Source organism: Camelina sativa, chromosome 10 (assembly GCF_030686135.1).
Source record: "Camelina sativa cultivar CO46 ecotype springtype chromosome 10, ASM3068613v1".
NCBI lineage: Eukaryota > Viridiplantae > Streptophyta > Magnoliopsida > Brassicales > Brassicaceae > Camelina > Camelina sativa.
Genome location: NC_141889.1, coordinates 9,345,537 through 9,355,991, shown reverse-complemented (window position 1 = coordinate 9,355,991; position 10,455 = coordinate 9,345,537). Strand labels below are relative to the sequence as shown.

At 42.1% G+C, this 10,455-nt stretch overlaps 2 protein-coding genes and 1 long non-coding RNA gene across 4 annotated transcripts; 2 read left to right on the top strand and 1 right to left on the bottom strand.

Moving 5' to 3' along the window:
• Positions 1-5,693: 5,693 nt before the first annotated feature.
• Positions 5,694-6,497, top strand: LOC147935935 (uncharacterized). Its single transcript, XM_087468525.1, has 2 exons — positions 5,694-5,874; positions 6,034-6,497. Exons 1-2 carry the CDS (start codon positions 5,694-5,696, stop codon positions 6,495-6,497), a joined length of 645 nt encoding a protein of 214 aa, XP_087324651.1.
• Positions 6,498-6,731: 234 nt separating this feature from the next.
• LOC104718280 (transcription initiation factor IIE subunit alpha-like) lies at positions 6,732-10,264 on the top strand. Of its 2 annotated transcripts, none has more exons than XM_010435991.3 (10): positions 6,732-7,260; positions 7,343-7,471; positions 7,589-7,709; positions 7,840-7,953; positions 8,053-8,162; positions 8,260-8,443; positions 8,970-9,164; positions 9,268-9,489; positions 9,597-9,804; positions 10,046-10,264. In XM_010435991.3, exons 1-10 carry the CDS (start codon positions 7,205-7,207, stop codon positions 10,126-10,128), a joined length of 1,422 nt encoding a protein of 473 aa, XP_010434293.2. In that variant the 5' UTR covers positions 6,732-7,204; the 3' UTR covers positions 10,129-10,264. The 2 variants fall into 2 exon arrangements, with proteins under 2 accessions (XP_010434293.2, XP_087325194.1); XM_087469068.1 differs by having other exon boundaries at positions 7,017-7,260; positions 9,268-9,483; positions 9,561-9,804; positions 10,046-10,180.
• Positions 9,601-10,062, bottom strand: LOC147935934 (uncharacterized). Its single transcript, XR_015568442.1, has 2 exons — positions 9,925-10,062; positions 9,601-9,795 (listed from the first exon to the last, which is right to left on the bottom strand). It is a non-coding gene; the product is annotated as an uncharacterized LOC147935934 (long non-coding RNA).
• Positions 10,265-10,455: the final 191 nt, after the last annotated feature.

Here is a 10,455-nt window from a genome sequence, read left to right as displayed (position 1 = left end):
GAAAATATTGACAACGGTGTTGGGTTCGTTTAATTCATTATGTTAAGCCCATCGAAATTAGGCCCAATAACCCAAAACTAAATAAATTAGATTTTCATTTAATTCGATAATTAATCTTTTTATTATTTACTAATGTTATAATTTTAGAGTATAAAAAAACCCTCAATTTTAAAAAAGTTTGATTGCGATGGTGACGATTCTAGGGTTTTGATTTCGGATGGTCATGAGTTATTTGGGCTTGATCTTGGTTTTTTGTTGATTTTCATTCGGTTTCTATTATGGGTATCATCTCATATCGCAAATCTAGGGGTTTGGGTTTATGATTCGATATGTTTAGGGGAAGAATATTTGGAAACTCGGGATTCTCAGGGGATACGAAGATTGATTTGTCTGACCCGGAAATTTCCATTATGGATTTTGGTGAGCGCAATCTCAGGTATGAGCGATCAATCAGGTTGGGTTCAGAGGTCTTTGATTTGATCTAGTTCCAGGGGAGGGATTTGGCAATTCGGATTCATATGGGTTATATGGAGCTCGGTCGGTTTGATTTGTGATCTTTTTTTATGGAAACCATTATATGAAATCTCTGATTGGGGGAAGCTAACAGATCGGTTATATCTTGAAGGACGATTTGATATTATGCAAAGGGGAAGACGGATCATGGGATGGTATCTTTGGAATAATTATCATCAATCTTTCATGGGAACCAGAGGGGAAAATCGTGTTTCTCGGGATATGATGGGTCTCGAATTGAAGGTGTTGATTTGGAAGGAATGTCAATGGATACTCTTGGTCGGGTATAAAAGCCTTTCATTGGCAAGGAGTTTCTCTCATCACTCAACTCAGTTTTCTTCTGTTACAGAGAGCTTTTGTTTCTTATCTCTTTTCTTCTGGATTTTTGGTTTTGTTCCAAGTTTGTTCGAGATGTCTCAGTTCTTGTTGGTGGATAGGAGTCCTGTTCTCAGTGTTGCGGTTCCACCTGTGACTAAGAGGAAGGTGAAGATCCCTTTCTTTGACAACACAGCTCTGATCGAGGGTTATTCCAAAACGGTGGTGGGAAGGTGCTTTAATCCGCGACGTCAAGACATGAAGTCTCTCCTACTCATGTTTCCACGTATCTGGCAGTTGGAGGGGAAAGTGGTTGGTGCGGACCTGGGGATGGGCAAGTTCCAGTTTGATTTTGATGAGGAAGCGGACATTGTCAAGGTCTTGAAGATGACCCCTTTTCACTTCGACCATTGGATGGTCTCAATGGTTCGATGGGTACCAACGGTGGATCCTATATATCCTTCTTCCTTGACTTTCTGGGTTCGTATCATGGGAGTGCCATTCCAGTTTTGGGCTGAGCCGACTTTCAGGGGGATAGTTGCAGATCTGGGGCGTGTAGAGGCTGTCGATATAGATGGTGGTCGACTTCAGGTCACTATTAATGGTCTCAAACCTTTGAGTTTTGAGACTGAAGTGGAGTTCTTCAATGGAGAGGAAACCACCGTGTCACTTCGATATGAGCGGTTATTCGGGTACTGTCGGCGATGTTGCAGCCTGTGCCATGATGATGATCATTGCCCACTGTTAAAGCCGCCGCAGGTCACTACTGGTCCGATTCAACATAGAGATGAGCATAGGGATGAGCCTGAGGACCATCGGGCAAAAAGTTATAAGGGGCTGTCACTTCTGAGGGAAGGCAAGGAACTGGTCAGGAGGTTGGTTACAAGGGTGGTTACAAGGGTGGCTACAGAGGTAAGTTCACCGGAGAAGGTTCTCAGGCGGAGGGGAAGGGTCCTTTTGATGCAAGAAATACTAAGGGCAAAAAGCCTCGGACTGATTTATCAAGAGGGGAACCAGTGGCTAAACAGAGACGTTTTCAGTCTTATGTTCAATACAATGACTACCGTCATTCACGAGCGGTTGCCAAGGAGTCCCCTGTTAAGAAGCCTCTTGGCTCGTCGGTGTTGATGGAGGAAAGTGAGGTTTCTGATGCTCAGGTGGCGTCTAGTGTTGCTATTCCACCCAAGGTGGTTCGTAAAGCCTTGTTCCAGGAAGAGGAAGCTAGTGCTGTTGCGGTCATGGACAAGGAGGAGCCTAAAGCTCTGGAGGAACCGCCCTTGGCTGATGGTTTGGCTATCGGAGGGCAAGCTGGGGTCAGCGACGTGTCAGCGATGATGGAGGAGGCTATGGGTCCCGAGTTTGGGGACAATGGAGACGGCTTTGTTACTGTTGTAGCGGAGATGGTTGGCGAGTGTAACCTGGGCAATGAGGAGATCTTGCCTAATGCTGGGAACGTTGAGAAGGTCATGGTTGGGGAGCAGGATGTTTCTGGTGAACCAGATGAGTTTCTTGATACCAACTTGCCAGGTGATATTGTTTCTGAGACAATGGAGATGGATCAGCAGGGGGCGGATGGAGCTACTTTGCTTAAGCAGCGTAAGGGCAAGGGTGTCATGGGACTTAAGGGGATGGGCTCAAAGAAATTGAACATGTATGTTAGGACTCCTCGTAAGCGTCCAACTTTGAAGAGTACAGGTCCATTCGGGGTTAGCACCAATCCTAAACCACATGTGGTGGAGAAGGAGGCAATGGGTGGTACAAAACCACCACTTCCGAGAGCTGATAAATGAAGATTCTAAGTTGGAATTGCCAGGGATTGGGTAATAAAATGACTATTGGGTATCTCAGGGATTTATGGGGGAAGCATCGGCCCGATTTCTTGTTTCTTTCTGAAACTAGGCAATCTTTTTCTGTTTTAGAACCTTTTATTGGTCATTTTGGTTATTCTAATTTAAAAACTGTTGAACCTGTTGGTTGTAGTGGTGGTCTTGCCCTATTTTATAATAATAAAAGTAATAATGTTTCCATTTTATTTGAATCCAACAGACTTATTGATGTGGAAATTGTATACAAAAGAAAATTAATTTATCTCTCTTTTGTTTATGGTGATCCGGTCCCAAAGAACCGGGATTTGGTTTGGGAGCGGTTGACAAGGATTGGTTTACTTCGAGATTCACCTTGGTTTTTAATTGGGGATTTCAATGAGTTAAAAGGTAACCATGAGAAGTGGGGTGGTAATTTGTGTCATGTCTCTTCCTTTGTACCTTTCAACACAATGATTCGACATTGTGGTTTACTCGAGTTCCCTGCTCTTGGAGATAGTCTCTCCTGAAGAGCGTGGCAGGATAATAAACCGATACGATGTCGGTTAGATCGGGCTTTGGCGAATGAGGGGTGGCATGATTTGTTTAAGGACTCCTTTACGGAGTATCTAACAATGATTGCATCGGATCATAAGCCAGTATTAGCTGTTATTGAGGATAAGGTTCGGTGGAGTCGAGGGGGTTTTCGATTTGATAGAAGGTGGCTTGACAAAGCAGGGTTCTTTGATGCGGTTGCTGAGGGTTGGGATTCTACGACGGAGAATGCATCCAGTGCCACTCTTGTGGATAAAATCACTGAATGTCGTCGGGCTATTTCCCGTTGGAGGAAAGCGCAAGTACCTTATGGGCGGGAGAAAATTGAGGATCTAAAAGCCAAATTAGCGGTGGCCCAGGAAAATGATGCTACTTCGGTGGACGAACTTGCCGACCTTACTTGGCGGTTACGGGAGGCGTATAGGGATGAAGAGGTTTATTGGTATCAAAAGAGCATAAGTCGATGGATGCGGCTTGGTGACCATAATACCAGTTATTTCCATGCTCAGACAAAGCATACACGAGCTCGGAACCGCATTATCGGTCTTCTTGATCAGCAGGATGTTTGGAAGACGGAGGAGAGCGATATTCAGAATATTGCGATTTCTTATTTTCAGGACTTATTTACATCTTCGGACCCTTCGGATTTTGAGGAGATGCTAGGCGAGGTCCAGCCATCTATCTCTTTAGAGACAAATGAATTTTTAACCAGAGAGGTGTCCGAAGAGGAGATTAAACATGCATTGTTTATGATGCACCCGGATAAGGCTCCGGGACCGGATGGGATGACTGCCCTTTTTTACCAGAAAGCATGGGCTATGGTTAAAGCCGATCTAGTGCTTTTGGTTAATTCCTTTTTGCGGAATGGGGATTTTGACAAGAGGCTAAATGTGACAAACATATGTCTTATCCCAAAGGTGGATAAGCCGACGCGGATGACGGAGCTCCGACCAATTAGCCTGTGCAATGTTGGTTATAAAATTATATCTAAGGTTTTATGCCAGCGACTTCGAACCATATTACCCTCTCTCGTCTTGGAAACTCAATCGGTGTTTGTAGAGAGTCGTTTAATTTCGGATAACATTTTGATTGCCCAAGAAATGTTTCATGGTCTAAGAACCAACCCTTCTTGCAAGGGGAAGTTCATGGCTATCAAGACGGATATGAGTAAGGCCTATGACCGGGTAGAGTGGTCCTTTGTTGAACATTTACTCAGGCAGTTTGGCTTTTGTGAACAATGGATATCACGGGTTATGTGCTGTGTGACGTCGGTTCAATATAAGGTTTTAATTAATGGTCAGGTTTATGGTTCGATCATTCCCTGTCGGGGTTATGTCAGGGGGATCCTTTATCGCCCTATCTCTTTATTCTTTGTACGGAGGTGCTAATTGCTCATATTCGGAAAGCAGAACGGTTGAACCTTCTTACTGGTATTAAGGTCTCGACTGCTAGTCCCGCCATCTCTCATCTTTTATTTGCGGATGACAGTCTTTTCTTCTGTCGAGCCACAAAAGAGCAATGTGAGGTGGTCTTAGGGATCCTTAGGAAGTATGAGCGGGTTTCTGGCCAACAAATTAATTTTCAGAAATCTTCGGTCTAGTTTGGACACACGGTGGATAATGATCTTAAGGAGGAATTAAAGGGAGTCCTAGGAATCACAAATTTGGGCGGTATGGGTTCTTACTTAGGTATCCCGGAAAGTCTTGGTGGAGCTAAGACGAAAATCTTTTCGTTCGTTCAGGACAGGTTGCAATCGCGGGCAAGCGGGTAGCCAGCTAGACTTTTATTGAAAGGCGGCAAGGAAGTGATGATCAAGTTCGTTGCTACGGCTGTTCCCACTTTTGTGATGTCATGTTTTCGGCTACCTAAGACGGTTACGAGGAAGTTGACTAGTGCAATTTCTAATTTTTGGTGGAGCTCATCTGGTCAATCCCGAGGGCTACACTGGGTGGCGTGGGATAAACTATGTAGTGGTAAGGAGGCAGGGGGTTTGGGTTTCCGGTGTTTGGATGACTATAATACCGCTCTGCTGGCAAAGCAACTCTGGCGTTTGATCACCGTACCGGATTCACTTTTTGCACGGGTTTTTAAGGGGCGCTACTACCAACATTCTGATCCTTTGGATCCAATTACATCTTATTCGCCACCTATGGGTGGTGGAGTATAGTTTCTGCTTGCTCTCTGGTTAATAAAGGACTCATTAAACGAGTAGGCTCTGGTACTACCATTTCTTTATGGACGGATCCATGGCTCCCTGCTCAATCCTCGAGACCAGCACAGAGCACAGGATCGTCTTATGACCCTCTGCTCTGACTTTCAAATCTTATTGACAGGAGTACTAATTCCTGGGATATGGCTCAGCTTATGGCTACGTTTGTACCGGAAGATGTGGCTATAATTTCTGCCTTACCGTTGTGAAACCCGGATAAACCGGACTTGCTGGGATGACATTTTACCAAGTCTGGTAAATATTTGGTTAAATCAGGGTACCATGTTCTGCGTTCAAATATGACAGCTCTGGCCGTGCCGAAGTTATTTGGGCCAGACATTGTACCTCTTCAGGCTTTTGTGTGGAAAATTAGTAAGTGTCCACCAAAACTTCGTCACTTTCTGTGGCAAGTTCTTTCGGGTTGTATAGCGGTTACAACTAATCTACGAAAACGCGGCATGAGTTGTGATGCCACGTGCGGTATTTGTGGTTTTTAGGAGGAGACGATTAACCATACCCTCTTCGAATGTTCGCCAGCTAGGCAGGTTTGGGCTTTGTCGCAATTTCCAACAGCCCTGGATGTATTTCCTTTGGAATCCGTTTTCACAAATATGGATTATCTCTTCTGGTGATTTACAGATGTTCCATCACAGGAGTTCTTTCCCTGGATTCTGTGGTATATCTGGAAAGCGCGTAATGATAAACTTTTCAGTAATCTGGATTCAAACCCCCTTGCCATCTTGCGGCTAGCGGAGGATGAGGCAAAGGCATGGACTCTGGCACATGCAGAGGATACGGTTTTAGCATCGGATATTCCCACGATGGCTACCCCGGGTGGACGGGGGGGCTTAGGGGTTCCTAGGTCCCTCTCGAGTTATACTTGTTTTGTCGATGGTTCTTGGAAAGCTACAGATCATTATGCGGATAGAGGATGGTTTTGCACGTCGCCCTGGAGTGATGTCCCTACGATGGGAGCTGCCAACCTTCGTCGTAGTCTCTCCCCTCTCCATGCCGAGGTTGAAGCCCTTATCTGGGCTATGCGTTGCATGATTGGGACGGATAACCAATCTGTCGTTTTCTCACCGACTGCTCTGATTTGGTGAAGATGGTGTCTTCGTCTTCCGAGTGGCCAGCCTTTACGCTTTATTTGGAGGACATACATGCCGATAGAGAGGAGTTTGATTCTTTTTCATTGGTCTACATCTCTCGATCTCAGATTGGTAAAGCGGATAATCTTGCGCGCCGAGTCCGCACAGTCCCGCACTTAATTACCTATGTCAACAATGTTCCTTCGTATTGGCTTGTTTGAGCCAATCTTGCTCCTTTGTTGTCAAAAAAAAAAAAAAAAAAAAAAAAACCCTCAATTTTGTTGTTCGCTCTGGCTCTGTCCTCTGTGCAGCGTTCTCGTACCCTCTCGAACTCTCCGGTAAAAAGCTTCGATGATCGGACTGATACTCTTAGATAAATAATATCATCGCTATTTCTCGTAGAAACTTGACGCTTAAGATTTGTCTGGTTCTCTAGTTGTTGTTTCGATTCGAGTTTTTAACGCTCCGAAACGTAGAAATCCCTAATTTACGATGTTAATCAACCACCATTGCCTCTTATCATGTGTGTTTTAGGTGTCATTATCCGTAGAAATGGTTTCTCTGTGATGATTTGATTCTTAATTCGTACGTGTCTGATCTGGTGTAATTTTGTGTGGGGGTTTTGAGGGTTTCCCCCAGAGGTTTGTATCTCAAAATACATTAAACCTTAACAACTGGTTCTTCCTTCTGGTAAATGTTAGTATCTGGTTTTGTTAAATCCAATGGATAAGTCAGTCACTGTGGTGCATAAGACCGTTGTGCTCGAGCCATTTATGAGGTAAATTCTATTTACCCATTTCTATCCTAATCACACACATATCCTTTTTTTTTGTAATTACTATGTTGTTGCATTTTGGCAGGCTGGTGAGGATTGCAGCAAGGGTTTTCTATTTAGATAATCCGACGGAGACAGATAATAATAATCAGCAGAAATCTGCTAAAGATGGCAGTAGATGCACTGCCACTATGATGCTGGACGTGCTTACGAGGTTTATATTGCACTCTCTTCTATTTCTCTATCCACTAATATAGTCTATTAGGTGAATTTTTTTTACTTACTTTCATTTCTGGTTGTTTTTTTTTTCTTTGGTTTTTGTGTCTGTTAGGCGACAATGGGTAAGAGAAGAAGACTTGGCAAAAGAGTTGAAGCAGAATGCCAAGAAACTTCGAAAATTAATTAGATTTTTTGAAGAACAAAAATTTCTCGTTCGTTACCACAGGAAAGAGGTTTGTGCAGAAACTATCTTCTTTCAGATTGTTTATATATAGCACATATATTGCATAATATTGTTTTTTCTCTCTGTAACATTTCTTTTAATTACTCTGCTGTTTTATTGATTCTCAATCTTTTCAATAGACTGCAAAGCGTGCAAAGATGTATAGTTTCGCAGTGGCTGCTACAACTGATGGCCGAGCAGAGGACAACGTTAAGTTCCATACACACTCATATTGCTGTCTTGATTATGCACAGGTATGCTTCATGTCCCTACGACCTTCTTCTTTCTTTTAGTTTGCTGTTTTTTTAAAAAAATCATCAAACTAACCCTTTAGAACTTCTTCTCTCTTACAGATATATGATACTGTTCGTTATAAACTGCACCGGATGAAGAAACAGTTCAAAGATGAACTAGAAGATAAGAATACTGTTCAGGAGTATTGCTGTCCTAACTGCAAAAGGAAGTAACGTTCACTACTCTTTTTTTTTGTAATTAAATCGTTACACTGATGGGTTGTGTTATTTTCCCGAAAGCTGAATGGATTCTCATTTTTGGTATAGATATAATGCACTGGATGCCCTGAGATTAATTTCTATGGAAGACGATTCTTTTCATTGTGAAAATTGCAATGGTGAACTTGTTATGGAATGTAACAAGCTATCTTCCGAAGAAGTAGTAGATGGAGGTGACAATGCAAGGAGACGGCGGCGGGAAAAAATAAAAGTTTGGATTCAGAATATGGAGGTCTGTGTATACTGTTTTAGCCGCTTAGCTCAATGAAAATTTGATAAAACATTAATTGATTTGGCTTCACTAAAGCTGTGCATTGTTCCATATTCATGATGACACAGAACGATATATGATCTTGATTAGGTTTCTAAGAGATCCGTTCTTAAATGTCCAATGCTTGAGATTACAAAAATAATAATAGGACTCTGTGGTTTTATTTAAAAGTCTCCTTGATGGTTAGTATTATTTGTTTGCAACAAGTAATTCATGGCTTATGTTCTAGTACTTTGATTCATGCGTAATTGTTTTTTTTTTTTTTTTTTTAAGAATAGAGAGGTGCACTTTAGTCATGCTGATATGTTAGCTCACTCTTGACATCATCTCAAATTTACTTTTAAGTTTTTGAGTTAGGAAAAGATTGTTTCTGTTTTGTCATTTTATACCTTGCTGTTAGTGATTAGTTTAGCCTGATCGGTGTCTACCCGTGTTCTGGCATTTGTTATGTAGTTTGTGTGTTGACACGATCGGAAATAAAATGTAGGTTGAAATGAAACCTCTGGTGGATCAAATAAATATGGTAAAAGACCTACCGTTTCCTGGCTTTGAACCTTTTCCGGCATGGGAGGCTCGTGCAGCCAAGGCTGCTCGTGAAAATGGTGTTCTTGACCCTAATGATCCTTCGAGGTCACAGGGTGGGTATGGTTCAACACCAATGCCATTTCTCGGAGAGACGAAGGTTATCTTTACTTCTCAATGTTTATAGAATTTCAATGTTATAATGGAAGATAAGTTTTCCCTGCATTTTCTGTTTGTTGACTTCTTTAATTCTACATGGGTAGGTTGAGGTTAACCTTGGTGAAGAAAAAGAAGATGTCAAATCTAAAGGTGGAGATTCTAGTCTGAAAGTCTTACCTCCATGGATGATCAAGAAAGGCATGAAGCTGACCGAGGAACAAAGAGGAGAGACGAGACAGGGAGCAGAGGTTGATGGAGAAGCAGCAAAGCTTTCAGATGACAAGAAAACAGTCTTGGGAAATGGCGATGGTGATAAGGATGTGAAGGCATGCTTTCGGAGATAAATTATGTGTTTATTTAGAATCCCACAGTAGCATCTTGTGGATTGTGTTTCCAGAATCGTGATACACATTTCATTTCCATTTTGCTTCAGGATGAGTATGTGAAAGCTTACTACGCCGCTTTACTGAAGCAGCAAGAAGAGCTTGCTGAAAACCTGAATCAGCAAGAATCCGCAGGTGAATCAAACACTGACATCCAATTGGCTACTACGTCTCCAGATCGTCAGGTTGGTATGAAATCCAAACGTGAAGAGGAGGAAGAAGAAGATGTTGAGTGGGAAGAAGAAGCTCCTGTTGCAGGTCAGTTTGAGTTTACTATTACTTCATTTACAGTTCGCCAAGTAGTGGATCACACAACACATTAGTTAGTTAGAAGTATAAAACCGTAACAGAGCGTTGGAATTTGCTCCAAAAACTTACTTGTTAAGAGATGCTCATAGTTTTTCACTGTAGTAGAGGGCCAGAGTTTAGGTCTCATGATATCTAAAGGAAAATATGATGCTCACCTTGTTTATTACATTTCATGTAACTTAATTTGCAGCCAATGGAAACGACAAGGTGGATTTGAATGTGGAAGCAGAAGATGAAGAAGAAGAAGACGATATTGATTGGGAAGAAGGCTGAACTGAAAGCAAATTGTTCAAACTAGTAACCTCATAGAGTTAAGGTTGATTGTTAATTTTCATGAGCATTGAGCACTAATAGTAACTTGCTGAAAATTTCGTCAGTTACACCAATTTTATTAAAGGTCATTTTAATATTTTATACTTGTCGTTTATCGTAGCAGACAAAAGGTTCAAACACAATCATGAACCTTCTAAAATGACAGTAGAATAGCGAGCGTTACACAGACGACGACAGTGGAGGCGAACGGAACATAGAAAATAAAAAAATTCAGTAAACATTACCAAATATAAATTGAAGGCCCAATAGAGATTGTTTGGGTCTTAT

Bases quoted from the DNA above. Each gene is read 5' to 3' on its own strand.
- LOC147935935 (XM_087468525.1), top strand. From the start codon at position 5,694: ATGACAGCTCTGGCCGTGCCGAAGTTATTTGGGCCAGACATTGTACCT. The intron at 5,875-6,033 runs GTATTTGTGGTT...GGTGATTTACAG, and splicing joins GAGTTGTGATGCCACGTGCG to ATGTTCCATCACAGGAGTTC.
- LOC104718280 (XM_087469068.1), top strand. From the start codon at position 7,205: ATGGATAAGTCAGTCACTGTGGTGCATAAGACCGTTGTGCTCGAGCCA. The intron at 7,954-8,052 runs GTATGCTTCATG...TCTCTCTTACAG, and splicing joins GCTGTCTTGATTATGCACAG to ATATATGATACTGTTCGTTA. The intron at 8,444-8,969 runs GTCTGTGTATAC...AATAAAATGTAG, and splicing joins TTTGGATTCAGAATATGGAG to GTTGAAATGAAACCTCTGGT.